Here is a 22,565-nt window from a genome sequence, read left to right on the forward strand (position 1 = left end):
ACTGAAGCCAGCTGCTTCTTATGGGAACTGAAAAGGCTGAGAAATGTGTTTTGAATAATTAAAAATGTCATAAATAACTTAAATGACTGTAGGAATAGGAATGGAAAACATCATCTTCAGAACACGGAGGATCTCTGAATTAACCAAATAGTTTAACAGTAAGAGGGTTGATAGTTCAAACAGCTGCAATTCATTTATGTAACAGCCCCTCATCTTGCAGTGCTGGCTGCTGGAAGACTTAATCCCAGTATATCCATATATATAAAGGCATGGTGTCTTGGAAGATCTTTGGGAGGAAATAGGGAAAAAATGAATCTAAGTCACTTCTCCTCATAGCCAGAATGTGGGAGCACTCAGTCCTGAGCGGTGGCTCTTTATAGACTGTCAGGAGAAAACAGAATGGTGTAGGTGAGTGCACGGGAGAAAGGTGGGGGAAAGGTGGGGTATTCACCCAACAAAACCAGTGCTCCTGAACTGGACAGGGTGCTACGTTAACTCTGTCCTCTTCAAGCAGCAACCTGCATATCCTGGACTCCAAGGAACAAAAGAAGTAAGATAATTTTGTCTCAGTTCCTCCATAATCACATGTGACCTGCCACACCGAGCCTGTAGCAGAGGACAGCTGGGAAGTCCCTGAACTCCATGGCGAGAGGATCTCCAACCTGGAAGTGACTTGTGTATGGTCACTAAGGTGGGTCTGGCAAGGTGAAGGCAAAGAGAGCACGGTCTTAACTTCGTTCCATTGCTTTGTTAGTTTGTTTTGCTGCGTGATGGACCATCTCCGTCTGTGCCACAGCCCTCCCTGGTGAGTGGAAACCATAGGAACAAGCCCACAGCCCTTCCTCGCTCCGATCTCGGCATGGGTAAGGCTGGGAGGGACCACAGTGGCTCCTCTGGTGCCCCGTCCCTGCCCCAGCAGGGTCACCCCAGAGCACCTGGCACAGGACTGCAGCCACACGGTGCTTATCTCCTCCTGTGGAGGAGACTCCACAGTCCCTGGGCAGCCTGTTCAGTGCCTGGGCAGCCACACAGCAAAGTTCTTCCTCATGTTCAGGAAGAGGAACAAGGCTGGTGAGGGGAATGGAGCACAAGTCCTGTGGGGAGAGGCTGAGGGAGCTGGGGTTGTTTAGCCTGGAGAAGAGGAGGCTCAGAGGTGACCTCAGCACTGTCTAGAACTACCTGAAGGGAAGTTCTAGCCAGGTGGGGGTTGGTCTCTTCTCCCAGGCACTCAGCAATAGGACAAGGGGGCACGGGCTCAAGCTCTGCCAGGGGAAACTTAAGTTGCAGATCAGAAAAAAATTCTTTCCAGAGAGAGTAATCAGGCATTGGAATGGGCTGCCCAGAGAGGGGGTGGATTCCCCATCTCTGGATGTTTTTAAACTGAGAATGGACGTGGCACTGAGTGCCATGATCTGGTAAAGGGACTGGAGTTGGACCAAGGGTTGGACTTGATGGTCTCAGAGGTCTCTTCCAATCCAATCAATTCTATGATTCTGTGATAGGCGGAACTTGTATTGGGACAGCTGTCCATCGCCTCTTGTGCAATTGCTCGGCACCATCGAGAGGAGCCGGAACCACCCTCTGCCCGCACCCTCGGGGTATTTATAGGCATAATGAGGGCCCCTCTCAGTCGTTCCTTCCCGAGGCTGCACAGGCCCAGCTGCCTCAGCCTGTCCCCGCAGGAGCGCGGCTCCTACCCCGCTGGCCCCCTCAGGCCCTCCCGCTCCCTGCCCCACAGCTCCCGAAATGGCGGCGGGCGCGGGGCGGAAGTGCTGGGCCGGCCGGGCGGAAGCTGTTTCGGCCGCCGGGCAGAGCCGCTTCCGGCGGGGGCTCGCGCGTCCGGTCGGCGCCGGAAGCGGCCTGTGTGGGGCCAAGATGGCGGCGGGGATGTACCTGGAGCACTACCTGGACAGTAAGAGCCGCCGGGGCGGGGCTGCGGCCGCGGCGGAGCCAGCCCGGGAGGGGCACGGACGGGCCGAGGGGCGGAGCCCCGCGGGGGCCGAGCGCTGTCCGTGGCGCTCGGGGGCTCTCCCAGCCCCTCAGGCTCAGCCTGGCCCGGCTGTTCGCCGTCCGGTCCCCGGGCCGTGCGGGCCGCCCCTCCGCCGTGGGGCCGGGCTCGGCTGCGGCTCCTGCGGAGCCCCACACCGCGTCTGGTTCGTCCCCGGAGAAAGGAGCCCGGTGGTGCTGCAGCCCCGGCTCGGGAGCGGGATCTTGGCTGTCAGTGTGTCCCGGCATGCGCATCAGCAGCAGCGCTGGGGAGATGAGGCACAGATAACTTCGGGTCTGTGGGCGGTAGTGTCGGTGCCTTCCTTCGCTGTCAGTTTACAAATGCAGCCCTGTTTTTCTGGCTGAAGAGGCGCTGTGTTAATGCTCGTGGAGTTGGTAACGTTATCAGAGCCCTCCTTTGATACCATCCTGTGCTTATAACGTTGTCAAACTTTGCCCTTTGGGGTTAAGACTTGGTGTGTTTTACCCACGTGTTCTTAAAATAGCCAAGTAAACTAATCAGATAAGTTGTTTTTAAAGGAAGGAACTTAATGTGTTAAGATCCAGTATCCTGTTCTTTGAGGAATGATGTTTTCACGTTTTTCTGCTGGTCTGGTGTCACTGGAGCTGGGGGAGCAGAGTGGTGGGGTGGGGTGTTTAAAGCCTGGATGTTCTGGTAATGGGTCTTACTTTGCTCTGTCTGGCCAAGCTAAATCTCTCACTCACTGTTTGCATGTGCTTGGAAACATCAGAGCTTGGCTCTTCAGAAATTTTGCTGCCCTGGGTTCTCCCAGCACAGAGGTGTTGGTTTGGAGACAAGGGGCCTCATTCCTTGTCTATACAGGGCTCCTTTTGTCATTAGGAAAGGAACCTTCTTGTCAATTAAATTAAGAAAGCTCAAGACCATAATAAATTTCAGTGAAAGTTGAAAAGAAGCTGGAATGAAACAGGCAAGGATTTAGGAGCTGCAAGGAAGAAGGATGTAAAAGCCAGGAGGAGGAGTTGGATGAGGAGGCAGATTGTTAGAGAGAAGCAAAGATTTATTTTCGTGTGCTCTTCTCATTCTGTTGTAGAAGACTGCAAGTGGCTGAGGCTCCTCAGTTGGGAGGACAAGGGCTAGACAAGAGCAGAAGGAAGCAGATGGACAAGGAGTAAGTGCATGGGGAGAATGCAGGGTGTTCCTACTGGGGGGGCAGAGGTGTGTGTTGGGAAGAGCTGTAGTGCAAAGATAAAGGAGCAAAAGACTGGGATGTGCAGTTGGTAGCCAGAGACGAGTGGGATCCAACACTGGAAGGTGTGGTGGGTACCAGGTTGGAGAGGAAGGAAGTTTAGGTAGTGGTGGTGGCTGGAGGGTGCTCCCACCAAAGTCACTGCTGGATCTCATTGTCACTGACAACTAAAGTTCACCAAACCCCTGAAAACTCCTCCTCCTTCCTAGTACAGGCGTGCAGACAAAATGACACACTCCTGTTTTCTCTCTCAGCTGAGATTTGTGGTCCTGCCTTTGAACTGGAGATTCTCATCCTGTTGAAGGTGGATATTAATACAGTAGTGTCGCTGTTACTGTTAAAGTATCCAGCTTAAAAGCAGAAAGCAACATGCACAATCTGCAAGTCCTTAAAAAAATTCTGGTTACAAAGATGTTAGGAAGAACAAAACAATCTTTGCAGTGATGTTTAGCCTGGGTAGCCTACTCTTGGAGTTCTTGAGGGCTTGTTCAGTTTTGTCTGGTGTACTATCACTTCCCTTTGTTAGCTAATTGTGAGACACTTGCTGTGCTCAACATCAAGTTTCTTTCAGAGAAGTGTATTTTGTGAATTGTAATACTTACAGTCAAAGAGCATCTGTCTCATTTTTCAGCAGGTCATTCTGCTGACAGGCTTTCCTGTCATGGAATCACAGAATGGATTGGGTTGGAAAAGACCTCTGAGATCATCAAGTCCAACCCTTGGTCCAACTCTAGTCCATTTACCAGATCATGGCACTCAGTGCCACGTCCAATCTCAGCTTAAAAACCTCCAGGGATGGGGAATCCACCCCCTCTCTGGGCAGGCCATTCCAATGCCTGATTACTCTCTCTGCAAAAAATTTTTTTCTGATCTCCAACTTCAATTTCCCCTGGCAGAGCTTTAGCCCGTGCCCCCTTGTCCTATTGCTGAGTGCCTGGGAGAAGAGACCAACCCCCACCTGGCTGGAACTTCCCTTCAGGTAGTTCTAGACAGTGCTGAGGTCACCTCTGAGCCTCCTCTTCTCCAGGCTAAACAACCCCAGCTCCCTCAGTCTCTCCCCATAGGACTTGTGCTCCAGTCCCTTCACCAGCCTTGTTGCTCTGCTCTGGACCCGCTCCAGCCTCTCAATATCTTTCCAGAACTGAGGGGCCCAGAACTGAACACAACACTCAAGGTGTGGCCTCACCAACACATGATTTTGTGACTTGTGTCAGTGGTTAATTTTCACAGCTCAGTATTTAGTCATTGCACCTGTTCTGCCTCTTGCCTGTCATGTTGAAGTGTCTCCGTAGTAAAGGTTTATTCCCTGTGTAGACTGTAATTGATTAAATTGTAGCCTGCTTTTTGGTAACTTTAAAAAAATTTTTACTTAGTATAACTTCTTTTTCAGTTTTCTTATTACCCATATTTTTCTTGTCCAAACCTGCTCTAATTTTTTGACATTCTGCTTGAATTTCTGACTGTGTGAAAATGCAAAGTCTTCTGGTAATGAGTGTTCTCCATAATACTGATTGACAACAGTCAGTTTCCCCCTTGCTGCTTCCTTTTTTTTTTTAATTATTTTGATATTTTAAAACCATTCAGTTCAGTTTTAAGGTAGTTCATTAATGTGCCCAAACTTCCTGAAATTTAATACAAATAAATATTCCAGCACCTTTGGTCATCCCTTCTAAAGACGTGTAATTTACTTTTTAATTTCCATTTGTGTCTTGGAACTGAGTTGGTTTAGTATTACAGTGCTATTGCAGACACAGCTTTCAGTGGAATTTCTTTCTTCCTCCCACAGAGATTCTCTTCCCTGTGGTTTCCTGGCTGGATCTGCTCAGAGAATGATGAGGAGTGTGAGATTAAAGAGGGCAGTTGTTCATGGGGCCTCTTCATGTCTTTGAAGAAAGGGAGGTGTATAAGGAATTAAGTGAAGATTGTAGGAAGGAAAGGGGTGACCTCCTGCTTGAGGCAATTGAATATCACTCTGACAAAGTGAGTTTGATGGTTTTATTTATGTTGGCAGTCAAACTTTTTATAGGTTCTCCTTGCTTGGATTGTGCTTCCCTCAAATTATGATTGAAAATTTGTAGTCAGAGGAGCAGATGTGCAGAATGCTCAGAGCTGCAGCTGGAGTCTGCTTTGGACAGATAATTCTGGAATGTCAGGCTATTCCAGAGGCCACATTGTAATTAGCTGGCCTGTTTGACTTTAATCTCTTTGCCTCAGTGTATCTCTTGGCCTTCATTCTGTTGGTAAGGGAAGTGGCCACTCCACTGCAACATTGTGAAAACATTTTGGTGTCACAATAATGAACATCTTGAAATGCTGATTGCCAAGCCCGTTTTCACACTGGGCTCTGGGCCACCTGTGTTTGACTGTATCACACAAAGAGGATAAATAAAACTTGAGTCATTGCCCAGTCACTGGGAATAAGAAACACCTTGTATGAAACCTCGTGCAGTTTGGTAGTTAAAAACTGTATGTTAGAGTCATAGAATCAGTTGGGTTGGAAAAGACCTCCCAGATCATCAAGTCCAACCCTTGGTCCAACTCCAGTCCATTTACCAGATCATGACACTCAGTGCCACGTCCAGTCTCAGTTTAAAAACCTCCAGGGATGGGGAATCCACCCCCTCTCTGGGCAGCCCATTCCAATGCCTGATTACTCTCCCTGGAAAGAATTTTTTCTGATATCCAACAAAATGCACAAGCAGTCTGACAAAGCTGTTCATACAGCCTCAGTTGCTTCAGTTTGTACATTTTGAATCCTCTGCTTTGGGCAGCTAAAGTTCTTTTCCATTAAATTTTTGTGGAATAGCCAAATTAAGAACAGTTCTCATAGTAACTGGCAGGTGTCTGGCAGGTTTTAGGTCTGGTATTTCAGTAGCTTTCAAGTCTTTGCTGTAGTTTGAACCTGGGCTTAGACCTAGGATTAGACATGCCCTTGTCTTTGCTCTCAGCTGTTGATTACAAAGCTGCTTTGTCTGGAATGTGTTCTGCTTCTGGGAGATGTTTTTGCAGCAGAAAAATATGCACATTCCTTCAGTGCTGAACATCCTGACAGAGCAACTCCTTATCTTGTCTGCTCTGATCACCTTCATTCCTTCATCCTAATTACTGAAGCTGTCCCTTCAATGCTTATACTGAGCCAAAGGGGAGAAGAGGAATGTGTCTTGTTCCAGTTCTCTTATTCCTGAGTGGGCTTTTTAGTGGCTGAATTTAAGCATGAAAAGATCTCCATGTCTTGAAATAGTGTCCTCCTCCTGGTCTCTAAACCATTTTGTGCCTCATTTTGAGGGGAGAAAAGCAAGATAAGGCAGGAGGGCTCTGCAGAGGGACCTTGATAGGCTGAAGAGATGGGCTGATTCCAGTGGGATGAGGTTTAACAAGGCCAAGTGTCCGGTCCTGCACTTTGGCCACAACAACCCCCTGCAGCGCTACAGTCTGGGCACAGAGTGGCTGGAGAGCAGCCAGGCAGAAAGGGACCTGGGGGTACTAATTGACAGGAAGCTCAACATGAGCCAACAGTGTGCCCAGGTGGCCAAGAAGGCCAATGGGGTCCTGTCCTGTATCAAAAATAGCATGGCCAGCAGGACCAGGGCAGTGATCCTTCCCCTGTACTCTGTGTTGGTGAGGCCACACCTTGAGTATTGTGTTCAGTTCTGGGCCCCTCAGTTCAGGAAAGATATTGAGGTGCTGGAGCGGGTCCAGAGAAGAGCAACAAGGCTGGTGAAGGGACTGGAGCACAAGTCCTGTGGGGAGAGGCTGAGGGAGCTGGGGTTGTTTAGCCTGGAGAAGAGGAGGCTCAGAGGTGACCTCATCACTGTCTAGAACTACCTGAAGGGAAGTTGTAGCCAGATGGGGGTTGGTCTCTTCTCCCAGGCACTCAGCAATAGGACAAGGGGGCACGGGCTCAAGCTCTGCCAGGGGAAATTTAAGTTGGATATCAGAAAAAAATTCTTTCCAGAGAGAGTAATCAGGCATTGGAATGGCCTGCCCAGAGAGGGGGTGGATTCCCCATCCCTGGAGTTTTTTAAGCTGAGATTGGACCATGGCACTGAGTGCCATGATCTGGTAAAGGGACTGGAGTTGAACCAAGGGTTGGACTTGATGATCTCAGAGGTCTTTTCCAACCCAATCAATTCTATGATTCTATGATAATAAAGTGCTTTTCCTCAAGCTCCTAAAGCAGGGCAGCTTTAGTAAGGAATTGCTGAGCAGCCAGGTGTGTTTTCTCCTGTCAGTGCTTCCCTCTTTACTCACCCCATGCATACCAGAGTACAGTAACTGTAGTTAGTGACAACTCAGGAATGTATCTTTTATGGCAACAGAACCAAGGTGTGTACCTTTCCTCAACAACAAAAAGTGTTTCCATCTTCCCTCACCTCAAACATCTGAGGACCTAAAGCCAACATTTCATCTAAATTAGACCTAAATGCTTGGGAAAGTCATCAGCAGAGGACGGGTGGCCTTGGTGAGCTTGAGAATGTCGCTGGCCTGGCTGCACAGATGGCTGCTTGATATTAATTCCATTGTCTTGGAGGCCAGGAGCAGACTCAGGACATTCCTGCCTCAGGGAAGAGGGTGATGGAGACAACAGAAAATGTGAAGAGGAAGGTGATGAAGACCTCAGCTGGTAAATTACTGTGGTACTGTGTAGTCTGCCAGATTTCACAGAATCACAGACTATTCTGAGTCGGAAGGGACCCACAAGGATCATCGAGTCCAACTCTTAAGTCAATGGCCCATGCAGGGGATTGGACCCATGACCTTGACATTATTACAACCAAGTTTTAACCAACTGAGCTAATCTCAGTGTAGTCATTTTACTTTGTGTTTTTCCCCTTTTTCACACTGGTTAGGAAGGCATCGAGTTTCCTTTGCTCCTTTTATTTGCATGTGTCAGTAGGCACGTAGAGATGCTCCAGTTCTCAGGGCTTGTTAATGCCAGAAAACTTAAGCCAACACAAACACGAAGCAGCATAAACCCTTGTGAAAGTCATCTTCTTTCTCCTACAACTCTCGTGGGAATGTCCTTTCATTCCTTGATAACATTAGCTAACCCAGTAAAATAGGATTATCCTTTGAAAGAGCTACATCTGTCTGGTTTTCCCTCTGTGTAGCTTCATCAAATGAGGGTGTGATACGTATCATGATCTTAATGCTCTTAGAGGATATGGATGTGATGTTGGAAATTGCTGTGGGCAAGCTCTCAATTCCTTCCCAGACCTGGCTGCCTTCCAAATTCCCCAGCAGTTTTCATCTCTGGCTTTCCCTTCTTTGCTCTCATCCCCTCCCTGGTGCAGCCATTCCCCCTGTCCTGTGGCAGTTCACAGTAGGTCATGGTGGCCAAAAAACAAAGAGGGCACAGTTTGCAGGTGTCACACACAAGATAGTTTATTAAATCACTCCATGAAGAAAGAATAAAATAGGTAAAGGTAAAAGCCAACACTAACTTCAAGTTACACAATATCTAATGTAAAATCCCACCCATGGCCACCTCCCATTGGTTGAATAGCAGTGTCTATAAACTTTATTACAGCTTCTAATTGGATGCCACTCCTTGGCCAGATGTTCTCTCTCCCACGTGGTAAACTTATCTTTTCAACATTCTTTCTCATGGGCAGCTTGACCCAAAACCCCCTTATCTCATTTTGGTTTTGCTGACTTGCTGGTTTTTCTCACAGAACTAATTGGATTCTCAGTGTTCACATCCCCGTGCCAAAAGGTACCAGCTATGAGGCCTCTGACACTGCTAAAGGCCTTTTCTCAATTCAGAAAATCTTTTTTATCCTTACACTGTCCCTGCCTCTAAAGTTTCTCACTTCGTACTTCAGAAGTGCAAGTTTCTCAGTAAATTGTTTCTATACTCAACACTGCTTTAGTGTAATGAAAGTTGCCTTTCACCTTACTGAGACTTCAGATCAGTTGCATCTGTGATGCAGCACACTGGATTTGTGGAAAATTACAAAAGAGCTCATGCAGGGTAGGGAATTGGTGATTCATAGACATCATTTGTTTCTGTATGAAAGCTACTGGCACAGCCCACACTAAGCTGATGCATTTAATGACCAGTTAGTTTATTTAGAATTGATTTTGTTCTTCACTGGTATTTTTATCAGAGCTGATACAAGGTGGCTTTACATGGCAAAGCATACTGTGTTTTCTCTGTATTTCTTGCCCAACTGCAAATCTCATGCCATGGTTTTGCCAAACAGCCCTTTGATGGCTTTGGTGGTTGTCCCTGCTGTTAGAGGTCTGTGACTGGCTGGAAATGCCAGGACTGTCCTAAGTTTCTTTTATGTCCGTCTTCCAAGCCCTCCAAGCTTCAGAAATCAAGGTTGGTCTTTTACATGGCAGTAAATCCCTGTTCTGAGACTTCACTGCATTGCTTGCTGTCTTGGCTGTGGGTGCTGTAGCACTGAGGTAGTGTAATAAAAATGACAGAAAGAGCCCTCCCTCTCCAAGAGTCCCCACTTTGGGGGAATACTGGCTTTCTGTAGCTGTTGCATTGACTGTCATTGCTGACCCAACCCTGTTTCTTCGGACAGTGCCTGAAGTAAATGTGCTGGGGTGCACTAGTGTGCAGTGCACTGGCCCAGAACTTGGGATGTGTGACATGGACGCAGAATTCCTGGGTGCCTGTAGCTAAATCAGTCTGCCAAATACCTGAGCCACCCTCTTTGTAAAAATGTGGGTAGTATTATCCTGTGCCAAGGTGTTGTAAGGATAATGGTACCAGGCAGGATGTAGGGCAGTGTAAAGGAGAGCACTCTGAACTCTGAATCCCAAGGACCTGAGTTCCAGTCTCAGTGGGACCGTCCCCTGGCAGTTCAATGCCTCCCTGTCATCCCATCCCGTCACATCTCGAATGCTCAGCAGGGTCAGCCCCGGTTAGTACCGGGTGCTGTGACAGTCCCGAGGACTTCCCTGTCACTGTCCAAGCTCGCTCGGCCGTGGCAAATGGACCTCAGGACTGAAACGGTGGGGCCAGTTCTGTGCACGCTGTGCCTCACCTAAAACATCCCCTGTGCAGGCTGGAAGGGCACGTGGGGAGAGCCCTGCCCAAATCTGCGTTCACCAGGTCTGGCCATACATACCAGTTGGGATGCACACACTGCAGTGGGCAGAGCCAGGTATGAACCGAGGGAATGGTACATGTTATGCTCATGCTCCAATTTCAGTTATCTGTGCAAGAGGGTGATTGATTACTTGAGAACACAGGACAGAGTAGAAGCATTAGTTTAAAAGGCTTATACCTCCTGAAAGGAGGGATATAAAAAAGACATCCTCCCCTAATGAGGAAGCAAGGAAGCTCCTGAAGATTGCTGTAAGCCAGTTGTCCTGCAGCATACTTCAAATGATAAAAAATTATGAGAATCACGGAGTACTGAAAAGTCCAATGTGCTTCCACCACAAGATCCCAACCACTTTCCCGTCTTGGGGAGCACAGAACTTCCCCTCTCATTGTGGCAATCCCTGGCGCGAGCAGAAATTTTTTAGTTACCTTCAGCAATGTGTTGTCTAAAGTGTTTGCTGCAATATATACTGTTCAATAAAACAACTGTGGTTATGTTTCAAAATGCATTTTCCTGGTTTTTAATAAATTGAAACATTCATCTAAACATGGTGGGTGAACAGATGTCTCGGGAAAGGCACTGTGTGTTTGTTTGGTCCTTGGTACTACTGATCTGCTTTTAGGAATTTGGAGAGTACAATTCCATGTTGAGCACAGTGAGGAGGTGCTGCTGAGGACTGAAGCATAGCTGAGGTTCCCAGGGTGTGTAGACTCACTCTCTGCATGTGTATGTCAGAGGTAACATCTGAGTAAGTAACTGAAGTTTAAATATCAGTTGCCTCATGTGTGTTTCCAAAAAGAGGTAAATAAAATAATAATTATATGAGAGGAAATTCTGATTTTTTGGAGAGAGTGCATGTTTTTTAAGGGAGAAGGCTGCATGGTAATGAATGCCTGTGGAAGAATGAACAGGGGAAGGAGTGACAAGGAGAGAGGAGAATAAAAGAGACAAAAGGTCTAGCCAGGTGGGGGTTGGTCTCTTCTCCCAGGCACTCAGCAATAGGACAAGGGGGCACGGGCTCAAGCTCTGCCAGGGGAAATTTAAGTTGGAGATCAGAAAAAATTCTTTCCAGAGAGAGTAATCAGGCATTGGAATGGGCTGCCCAGAGAGGGGGTGGATTCCCCATCCCTGGAGGTTTTTAAATGGAGATTGGCTGTGGTACTGAGTGCCATGATCTGGTAAAGGGACTGGAGTTGGACCAAGGGTTGGACTTGATGATCTTGGAGGTCTTTTCCAACCCAATCGATTCTATGATTCTGTAAAGCAGAAGTGGAGGGGAGTGAAGGGATAAGAATGGAGAGGAGGAAAGACGAAGGTAGGTGGCGAGATCTTTAGCTTGTGACTGAAAATGAAAACAAGGCAGGAAAAGGAAAGGGTGAGAAAAACTCACTGAGAGAGCTGCACCAGTGATTTCCAGGGGAATTGTACTGCAGGAGGAATCAGTGGGGTTCCTCGTGGCTTCTCCATGGATCTGTGCTTTTGGCTGCATTAGGAAGAACATTCCCAACACGTTGAGGGAGATGATCCTGCCTCCCTTTGCAGCTCTAATGAGGCCATTTGTGGAGTGCTGTGTCCAGTTCTGGGCTCCTGGAGCAGGTCCAGCAGAGGCAACAAAGATGAATTAAAGGCCTGGGAGCATCTCTCTCACGAGGAAAGGCTGAAGGAGCTGGGCCTGTTCAGCCTCGAGAAGAGATGTCTGAGAGGGCACCTCACCAACGTCTATAAGTACCTGCAGGGGGGTTGTCAAGAGGATGGATCGAAGCTCATGGTGGTGCTGAGCAATAGGATAAGAGGCAATGGGCAGAAAGTGAGGCAGAGGAGGTTCCACCTGAATGTGAGGAAGAACTTTACTAAACGGGTGACTGAGCACTGGAACAGATTGCCCAGGGAAGTTGTGGAGTCTCCCTCACTGGAGATGTCCTGTCTGGACACAATCCTGTGCCGTGTGCTCTGGGGTGACTGAGCAGGGAGGTTGGACCAGATGGTCTTTTCCAACCTGACCCATTCTGTGACTCAGTGGCATTAATGGCAGCTCCTGCTTTGAGTCAAGGTGCAGGCCTTGATAGCTCTTTCTTCCCTGTACATGTTCACCATGCTCCTCTTCCCCTATTGCTGCTATGCCATTTGTGTGGAAAGAGGCCCTTGCTGTTTTTATTTTTGTCTGTGTTGTGTATCAGAGACAGAGTGACTGTGCTTTGCTGCCCTCCTAGTGATCAGGGATGCCTCTAGGGTGTTTTTTTCTTTACAATTACCAGTTTCAGAATCTGAGAATTATTTGAGTATTTTGTAATAGGTAGTATTTAGTCATGATAATTTTAGGTGAGTCGTATTATAAGATGAAAGAGCAAATTAATTGTAAAGGAAAAAAAGGAGAAATTCCTGAAGGGAAGTTATAACCAGGTGGGGGTTGGTCTCTTCTCCCAGGCACTCAGCAATAGGACAAGGGGACACAGGCTCAAGCTCTGCCAGGGGAAATTTAAGTTGGAGATCAGAAAAAAATTATTTGCAGAGAGAGTAATCAGGCATTGGAATGGGCTGCCCAGAGATGGTGGATTCCCCATTCCTGGAGGTTTTTAAATGGAGATTGGATGTGGCACTGAGTGCCATGATCTGGTAAAGGGACTGGAGTTGGACCAAGGGTTGGACTTGATGATCTCAGAGGTCTTTTCCAACCTAGTAGATTCTGTGATTCTGTGATCAGAAGATTAAATCACATAAATAACATTAGTGTTTATAGAAATGCTGAGGAAAAATGTGTTGCATTGGTAGGAATGAGAAAATGAAAACTTAAATTTTAGATTTACCTTTTTTTTTAATGGGACTGTTAGGATGGTAATTTCTGATAACCAGCACAGCACAGGTCAAGCAATTTCAGCAAGTGTTCTGACTCCTGTGATAAATTCTGTGATGCAGAGAATCACTTCCGTTCAAGGCTACAGAAGAGCTTTGGAGTTGAGGTGCAGATAGTGGAAAACATCCCATAGCCAGATTAAGCTCTTTGTGCCATTCAAATAGTTTGTCGGTCAGTTAAAACTTGCTTGGCTGCAGCTTTATCTTGTTACGCCTCTTGTTATTGCCAGACTCTGTCTGGATCATAATTTGTAATGGTGTGCTCAGCTTCCTTCCACCTTCAACTGAACAGATAAAGTATCTCTCTAACAGTTCTGATTATGAAGTCACTGCACTGTCACTGGTTTCATATTCTCCCAGTTTATTGATTAAGCAGTTACAGAACGTTGGTCCAGTAATAGATTTGCAGAGTGAAACATTTTGCTGGGGTTTTAGGAAATAATTTTGCTGGTTTTAGCAGGGAAGGAATGAAAATGACAGGGGTTTGTCTTGTCAGTCCACATGGAAGCCTGCCCAGCTAAGGAGCCCCTGGAAGGTCATGGCTGATAAGTGTATGGCCAGACTTAGTGAACGCAGATTTGGGCAGGGCTCTCCCCACGTGCCCTTCCAGCCTGTGCAGTGGATTTTTTAGGTGAGGCACAGTCTGCGCAGAACTGGCCCCACCGTTTCAGTCCTGAGGTCCATTTGCCACGGCCGAGCGAGCTTGGACAGTGACAGGGAAGTCCTCGGGACTGTCACAGCACCCGGTACTAACCGGGGCTGACCCTGCTGAGCATCCGAGATGTGACGGGATGGGATGGCAGGGACCCATTGAACTGCCAGGGGACAGTCCCCACTGAGACTGGAACTCAGAACCTTGGGATTCAGAGTCCAGAGTGCTCTCCTTTACACCACGGGACGTGATGGTGCCTGTGCTGAGCATCTGCTCGGCCAGAGCCAGAGCCGGGTGACAGCTCTACCCACGCTGCCAAGAGCCGTCGGGAGCAGAGGGCTCTGCACACCTGGAGGCAGGTAACAAGGTGGGGGAGCCACTGGCCTGGCCAAGGGGTGGCAGTGAGGGGAGCAGGTGCAGGCAGAGGGGATCTCTGAGGGGTGGGTGGCATGGGCTGAAGAGATGAGGCCAGCACAGAGAGGCAAAGGGAGGACAGGTCTGTCCAGGTGAGGGCACGTGGTGCTGGTGGTGTTAGTGGTGGTGGCAGATTTTTACAGTGAGTGACAGCTGTGAAAACTAGAGCATGGTCCCTTTCAGGTTCTGTAGCAGAAATGAACCCCTGCTTGAGTTACTCCTGCTGTGAGAATGTCGCTGTGAAATGTGACCATAACCTTGTGTGGGATTGTTCTGCCCACAGAATAGCATCCTACTGGTTTTTGTGCTAGCTCAGGTGCTTGCCCTATCTGAAGGTTTCCAGCCCTGCAGAGGGAAAACTGACAATACCTAGTGGAATTTGTGCTTTTTCTGTCTGTCCTTTTCCAAAGAGAAAAGTGAATTACATTAATCTTTTTTAAAAAGCACAAAGTCCAGAATTTAGAAGCTGTGATCTTCAGGATTAATAAACTCAATATAAATTTGACATATTGTCTGCAGTGCTAGAGCAGCTACTGTTTTCCTCTAGAGGGTACCTGTCTTTTCTTCTGCAGGGGATGCTTTGGAGAGGAATGAAGAGCAGCATGCTGCATTGTGACCCATGTTTCATTTACTGTGTAAATTGAAAGGTTTAGAGTTGATGAGTCTGGGGACTGGAGGAAGGAAAGAGGCATGGTCTTGAGATCCCCAAGTTGGATTTCATCCCTGCCATGAGCTCCCTATGTAAGCAGGAATAATTTTCAGTGTTGTGTCCCTATCGCCTCCTGAGGTGTTTTTTTGAGCCATAGGGATGTAACCTGGTGGTTGGCTGCTTTGTGTGGTCTGTCATGCCAAACAAATATGGAAGTACCAAATTCAGGAATGTGCACACAGACAATTCTGCCACTTAGTAATTTTTTGAGAATTTGAATTTGCACTGTTAACTGTCCTTGAATGCCACGGGGTGATACGTGTGTGCTGTGGATTATATATCTGGGCACTTAAGAACACCTACTACCTGAGCATATCGCAGGTAACTAAATTAGAAATGGCAACAGAAATCTGTTGAAGCAGCAGCTCTGTTACTCGGAAGGGTTCTGTGTGTAACTTACTGTATTCTGTTTGTGCAAAACAGTAAGTAAAAGGAACAGCTCCTGTGCTCAGCAAGGCCCAGAGCTGGTTTTACTTCTTAAAGGAATGAATTTCACGGCCTGTGGATAGTACGTGTTGAAACCTTCTTCTTGCATACAGACCTTCCCAGACAGCTGGTTGCTTTTCAGGGAATTGAAAAAAGCATTCATTGCTGTAGAAATATGTGCAGTGAAAATAGAGGCTACTGCCTGGCTGATGTATTGGACTGCTTTGGGGATGGCCAGACACACCTTCGGTTGCTCTTGCACTCCCTGAGTGTTGGAGAGTGAGTTCAGGAAGCAGATGTGCTTGTGTTGTGTTTCTGAAGACCTTTTCCAATCACCTTTTTTTTTTAACTTGCAAGAGGGTTTTTTTAATTAGGTATAAAGGTGAAAATAATCAAGCTTGGATTTCAGGTTAATGCAGGAATGCAAGATCTCATTTTGATTAGACAGGCATGGAAAAATGAGAATTGTATTTTTATCAGCTTTGCCAGTTGAGCATCTGGTGATGCCTAGAGGGTGAGTGGCATAGTGCATTGAAAATTAATTGACTATCAACTTCACATTGCTCATTCAGAGCCCTACAAACGTTTATTATTCATGATGGATGGCATCCTTCCAGGTGTTGGGTGGACCGCACTGAGATGATGGTGCAGAAGGCACAACAAGGAACATCACGGGGTGCTGAGACTGATGATCACTGTTCCCTGGCCCATCTCAGACTTACTCTGTGGCTCTGCCTAAAGCATCTACTGTCCCCTATATGTAAAATGGGTGCACTAAAACAGGCCCACTTTTCAGTGAATTAGCATTTGATCAATTTTAATTTTTACATCCTGTGTAGGAACAACTAAATAGCATTATTTACCAGCTGTTGTACTCTTCTCTTCATTGCTGAGTGGAGTTTTTGGATGGATACGTTGTATTGTAATGGCTGACACTCATTACAAATTCTGAGTTTCTGCTTTCTTAATGTGAACCTTTCTGCAGGGCAGCAGCTTTCTGCTAACTAGTGTGTATTCTGGAACTATGCTCCCAGATTAAATATATCCTGTCTTTATAGTCTGTCTCCTTTGGAGCTGGCAGCAAATGGAAGCACGTTAATGTGCACCAGGGACATCATTAGAGGGGTGTATGTGTTGTTATTGGTTAGCTTTGTTCCTGCCTTGGCATCGTGGACAGGAACCTGATTTCTCCATGTATTCCCCTTTCCTTGCAGGTATTGAGAACCTGCCATTTGAATTGCAGAGAAACTTCCAGCTCATGCGAGATCTGGATCAGAGGACAGAAGGTGAGGATTAGAGATGTTTCTGTTGCCAAGACGAGAAGAATGTAGCTTGCCCAGCTTTGCTTTGCTTTGCTTTCATCATGGGGATCTCTGGGCAAAGGGTAAAGCCTAGAGCTGCTCCAGTCATTCAGTCTCTGTTACTGGAGGGCACAGTAGTGTTGTCTGTATTTATGTATTTATAAACTTGTTTCAGACCTCAAGTCGGAGATTGATAAACTGGCCACAGAGTATATCAGCAATGCACGGACTTTGTCTTCAGAGGAAAAACTGGGGCTTCTCAAGCAGATCCAGGAGGCCTATGGGAAGTGCAAGGAGTTTGGGGACGACAAGGTTCAGCTGGCTATGCAGACCTACGAGATGGTATGAAGGGAAGTGTCTAGTGGTGATCGTGTGAAAATCCAAACTAAAGCCCCCAGTCTCGATAGGCCCTGATCTCTCATTTTTTAGGCCCTGCCTGCTCTTTGCTTCTTGTGTCTTTAGTGCAAGCCCCTTCCTCTTTGCCCTCCTGTGGTGACCCCTGTCACTGTTGTCCTTGCAGGTTGATAAGCACATCCGGCGGCTGGACACAGACCTTGCTCGCTTTGAAGCAGACCTGAAGGAGAAGCAGATAGAGTCGAGTGACTATGACAGTTCTTCTAGCAAGGGCAAGAAGAGTGAGTACCACCACTGGGCTGCAGATTGAGACAGGAGGCAGCCAAGTGACTGTGGAAGTGGTGGGGATGAAGGCAGGCGCTGGAGTGGTACAGATCAAAGACTGTTGCGCTGGAATCTGAAGGACAGGTAAAAAGATGGTACCTGGGCTCTTCTTGTGCCAGCATATTCAAGGCTGCTAGATAAAATTCAGATGGGGTGCATGGCCCCAAGCCAATATACCTTCCAAAGTAGGAGTGATTTTTAGGCTGGAGAGATTGTCACCAGCAGGTGTCTGTTCTGGTGGGGTGACAGATGCAACACCTTTTTCTCTTCTTACCAGAGGGCCGAGCCCAGAAAGAGAAAAAAGCTGCCCGTGCTCGCTCTAAAGGAAAGAACTCTGATGAGGAAGCACCAAAAACTGCCCAAAAGAAATTGAAGCTTGTCCGCACGTAAGTGTTTTAAGAATTTGTGGGAATGAGGAGCAGCACTAGAAGTCAGACCAAGGAAGGCCTAGCCTGAGAAGGATAGCTGATCCCCACACAGACTAGAACAGTGTGTCCCTCTCCCTTGGGAAGCAAGAAGAAGGGAATCTTTTTCATACTTTCAGGGGCATGTGGATTGAAAGGAAAAGCATGTCACATCACTAGAGTTGGGTGTATGTACTTAAAAAAGAGAAGGGTCTGTCTCTGGCAAACAAGGGCATTGTCTTAGGAGATGTGAAGGGAGTCGAATCCAGTTATTTTGCTGACCTACTTTATTTCTGTCCTGCAGTAGCACAGAGTATGGGATGCCTTCAGTCACCTTTGGAAATGTGCACCCTTCGGATGTCCTGGATATGCCCGTGGACCCCAACGAGCCAACTTACTGCCTCTGCCACCAGGTCTCCTATGGGGAGATGATTGGCTGCGACAACCCAGATGTAAGAGCCTGCAGTCAGTGGAAATGGGGCAGAAGGGAATGTAGAAAAAGTCTTGCATGGAAAGTCTTGTCCTGGTTGGGTGGGGCCTGATACAGCAAGCAGTGACAAGGAGATGACTTACCTCAGGGAGTTTGGGAAGGGCAGGGGTGTGGCTTGCCATGACGTGTTAAGTGCCTCTTTCTTCAGGGTTTTCCTTAAAATGTTTTATTGCCCCTAAACTTAGCAAGGGACAAGAGGAGTTCTCCGTGCTAACACTGTGTAGATGGGGTGTGAGTCTTCATTCCCTCATCACTGCTAGGGGTTTAGGAGTTTGGGATCAAATGCTGGGAAACTCCAGTAGCCCAAAAGCAACGATTTCAAAAGAAAACTGCTCTTTAACTGACTGCTTTCCATCCCAACAGTGTTCCATTGAATGGTTTCATTTTGCCTGTGTGGGTCTGACAACAAAACCAAGAGGGAAATGGTGAGTGAGCAAACTACCTGAAGGGCCCATTGGCCTTTGGAAAGGGGAGGTTGTGGGTGGCAGATGAAAGAGTACACTTAGAAGAGCTCATAAAAACGAAAAATTGAATTAAAACTTTGTTGGGGACCTCAGAAAAGGCCTTTTGGGACCATGTGTTTGAGGTTCATGTCATGTCCTCAATGTTGGCTTTGTACTTCCCTTTCTAACAGGTTCTGCCCTCGCTGTTCCCAGGAGAGGAAGAAGAAATAAATCCACATGAAGCCTCAGTACTGCAGCAGGAGCTTTCTTCCCCCTGCCAGAGCCTCGTCCCAGTTCCCCCAGCCCTTGGGGCCTTGGCTGAGGGGGAGTCTTGCCCTGTTTGTGGTTTGGGCCATCCCTGGAATGGTGTGTACCCTCATGGTGGTTCCTGTGTGTTCTGTGTCCCTGATTGCTTCTGAGTCCCTAAGGGAGGACCTCTCTGTGTACTATTCCAAACAGGTCCCTGAACCTCAAAGGGAATGAATGAGGGCACCAGGGTAGCCACCAGATTCCCAGGGATTCAGGTAGCCCCTGATTTTCCTTGGCTTTCCTTCAGCCTCCTCAGAGTTCATTGCCTACTCTCTGCTTAGAGAACAAGGCTATGGGATGGGGGAAGGAAAGGAGGTAAGTCTTCAGCATTTTAGGTCATTGATTTTCCTGATCTTTTTCAGGAGAGGGAGTAACCAGGCTACTTCTTAATCTAGTGGGCTGGTTGAGAGACTGAAAACCAGATGTGCTCCCTGTCTTTAACCATTCCACTGCTGGCATTGAGCCGCCTCTTTTTGTTGGGGAGAGGAAGAGTCAGAGGGAGTGTTTAGAGCTAGCTTTGTCTCTCAGTCCTGGGGTAAACCTGCTGGTCTGGAAAGCACATTGTGGGAAGGAGGAAGAATTTCTGACTGCATGGGGAGAAGTGGCTTGGTCTAGCCTGTCTTCCAGCTCCAAAATTCTGCCTTCCTTTTGTGCAGTGGTGCTTCTCCATTATGTCAATGGTGGGAAGTTTGGGGATTCAGATCCCACTTGTATAATACAGAATTAAATAAAAATCATTGAAACAAATATTCTGTTTGCCTTGATGTCACCTCCAAAATAAACTGTGGTAATTGGTCTCTGTAGTTCTTTCTCTGTTACCTCTGCTTTTATTGTAAAATCCTGAACAGCATTAATAAGTGACATTCTGCAGAAGTCAGGCCTGAAAATGTTCCTAATGTGCTTGCAAAACGTTACTAAGCTTTTTAGTGGATGTGAAAAATATCTGCCCTGTTGGTTGTGTGCTCAACAAGGAGGACATTTATTCACATAATTGTTTCATTGTTACTTCATCAGTTGCCTTCTCTTAAATGAGGAGGGGTAGAGGTGAGTAAAGCCAACACTTCCTCTTGCTGTTGGTCAGCACAGCTGAGAAAATAAGCCATCAGGACAAGCCATGTGCCTCCAAGAATGTGAGTAGGTTTTTCCAGATATCCTGATAACCTGTTTCCCAGGGGGTCACAATCACCTTGTTGCCAGAAACTCCAGCTGCTGTTACTGCCCTGATGTTGGGCTCCAAAACCATTGCTGAAGATGTGTCTCTCTTTGTAGTGTCTGCAGGTACCTGTGAGGAGGTGACCCACACTGATGCTCCCCTTTATCGATTCCATTCAGCAGGGCCTGGAGACTGATGCACCCAAGTCTCTTCTTCCTGTTTGTGGTCTGCTCTCCAGGAAGGTTTAGCCTTTCACCTGAAACACACATTTCCCTCACACAGGTAACTTGTATGAGGATCCGTGGAGAGTTTTGCTCATGAAGCCAAAGTTCTGCTCAGGTTCAGAGGACTGTGTAGGTGAAAAGCAATCAATTTCCACCTTGTAATCACTGTACAGGGAGCCTGTCAGTCGTCAGCTCTCGAGCTGGAGTTTTCTGCTCTAGGGAGTTAGCATTCAGTCAGTCCTTTTGCTTTGAGAAGGGGTGTTCAGGTTCCCAGTTTGCAGAGAAAAAAATGAGGTAAGTTCTTACCCAGTCTTGCTCATGTGGTCTGTTGTGCTGGTTTGAAGGTGAACCAGCAGGGGAAATGAACTCACCACGAGAGAGATTATAAGTCAGAGCTAAAATTTAATAATAATATTATTATAACAACACTGACACACAAGGGAAATTGCTTTCAACTCACAATACCCCAGCAGTATAACCCAGTGTCCTGGGGCACAAACCCAAGGGGGTTTGTTTGCCCTTGTGCTGAGACCCCTGTGGCTCCCCCAAGTCCAGAGCAAAAGGAAAAGAAAAACCTGTTGGTGCAGGCGAGGGCTGTGGTCTGGGCGAGAGCAGTGATCTCCTCCTGTCAAGGTCCTGCTGCTGCTCTGGATCCGACGAGCAGGTCCCGAGGTCTTACCCACCACTTATGTACCCTCAGGGAGCACTCAGTCCCTCCCCCTGGGCGGGGACTCACACAATGGGTGATAACTCTGGGAGCCAGGGGGTGTTGAGCTGTTGATGGCCCATTAGCAGCTCCGCCCCCCTCAGGCTGGGTGTGAAGGTGATAATGGCTCCCTGGGCAGCTGCTGCTAATGGCCCATTGTCCTTGGGGAATGAATAGAGGGGGTGGAATACACAGGTTTGATCACCACCACACAGGGTTAGCTGGTCCCTCCAGCTGAACTAGGACATTATCCACCCCTTATTCCACTCCATCTAGTCATTCCCAAATTAATCCCCTTTTTACCTATACATATATATATACACATATATACAATGAAACATTACAAACTCTTCTCGCTCAAAATTAGGTCCCCTTGTGGTACACAACGTGTTTCTCCATCTTTTTGCATTACCCACCAAGTGCAACCAGGTCCTTGAGCAAAGACAATCCCTCGGATGGGTTTGCCTTTGTTTGAGGTGGGACTAACCCAAACAGTCTTTCCTAACATACCTCTCATATGGACCACAGGGACTTTATCTCCATCTACAGTATTCAAGAGTTCTGATCGGGCAGGGCCAGCTCGATTGATGGAGCCCCGGGTGTTGACCAACCAGGTGGCCTTTGCCAAATGCAGCTCCCAGTGTTTGAAAGTTCCCCCACCCAATGCCTTCAAGGTTGTTTTCAGCAGTCCATTACATCGCTCAACTTTCCCGGCAGCTGGAGCATGGTAGGGGATATGATACACCCACTCAATGCCGTGCTCTCTGGCCCAGGTGTCTATGAGGCTGTTCTTGAAGTGGGTGCCGTTGTCAGACTCTATTCTCTCTGGGGTGCCGTGTCTCCACAGGACTTGTTTCTCAAGGCCCAGGATGGTATTCCGGGCAGTGGCGTGAGATACGGGGTATGTCTCCAGCCATCCAGTGGTTGCCTCTACCATGGTCAGCACGTAGCGCTTGCCTTGGCGTGTTTGGGGAAGTGTGATGTAATCAACTTGCCAGGCTTCCCCATACCTGTATTTCGACCACCGTCCACCATACCATAGAGGCTTCACCCGCTTGGCCTGCTTGATGGCAGCACATGTGTCACAGTCATGGATAACCTGTGAGACACTGTCCATGGTTAGATCCACCCCTCGGTCCCGAGCCCATCTGTATGTTGCATCTCTGCCTTGATGACCAGAGGCATCATGGGCCCATCGGGCTAGAAACAATTCACCTTTATGCTGCCAATCCAGATCTACCTGAGAGACTTCAATCCTGGCAGCTCGATCCACCTGCTCGTTGTTACGATGCTCCTCATTAGCCCGGCTCTTGGGTACGTGAGCATCTACGTGACGGACCTTCACATTCAGCTTCTCTACCCGGGCAGCGATGTCCTGCCACATCTCAGCCGCCCAGATGGGTTTCCCTTTGCGCTGCCAGCCGGCCTTTCTCCAGCGCTCCAGCCATCCCCACAGAGCATTGGCCACCATCCACGAGTCAGTGTAAAGGTAGAGTCTTGGCCACTTCTCTCGTTCGGCGATAT

At 47.7% G+C, this 22,565-nt stretch overlaps 1 protein-coding gene across 2 annotated transcripts; it reads left to right on the forward strand.

Moving 5' to 3' along the window:
• Positions 1–1,831: 1,831 nt before the first annotated feature.
• On the forward strand, positions 1,832–19,705 carry ING4 (inhibitor of growth family member 4). 2 transcript variants are annotated; one of them, XM_071572006.1, is made up of 9 exons: positions 1,878–1,912; positions 3,060–3,137; positions 16,548–16,619; positions 16,810–16,976; positions 17,155–17,269; positions 17,590–17,698; positions 18,021–18,168; positions 18,570–18,631; positions 18,841–19,705. In XM_071572006.1, the coding sequence occupies exons 3-9, from the start codon at positions 16,592–16,594 to the stop codon at positions 18,878–18,880; spliced, it is 669 nt and encodes a 222-aa protein (XP_071428107.1). In that variant the 5' UTR covers positions 1,878–1,912; positions 3,060–3,137; positions 16,548–16,591; the 3' UTR covers positions 18,881–19,705. The 2 variants fall into 2 exon arrangements, with proteins under 2 accessions (XP_071428098.1, XP_071428107.1); XM_071571997.1 differs by lacking the exon at positions 3,060–3,137 and having other exon boundaries at positions 1,832–1,912.
• The last annotated feature ends 2,860 nt before the right edge of the window (positions 19,706–22,565 follow it).

Source organism: Pithys albifrons, chromosome 1 (assembly GCF_047495875.1).
Source record: "Pithys albifrons albifrons isolate INPA30051 chromosome 1, PitAlb_v1, whole genome shotgun sequence".
Lineage (NCBI taxonomy): Eukaryota > Metazoa > Chordata > Aves > Passeriformes > Thamnophilidae > Pithys > Pithys albifrons.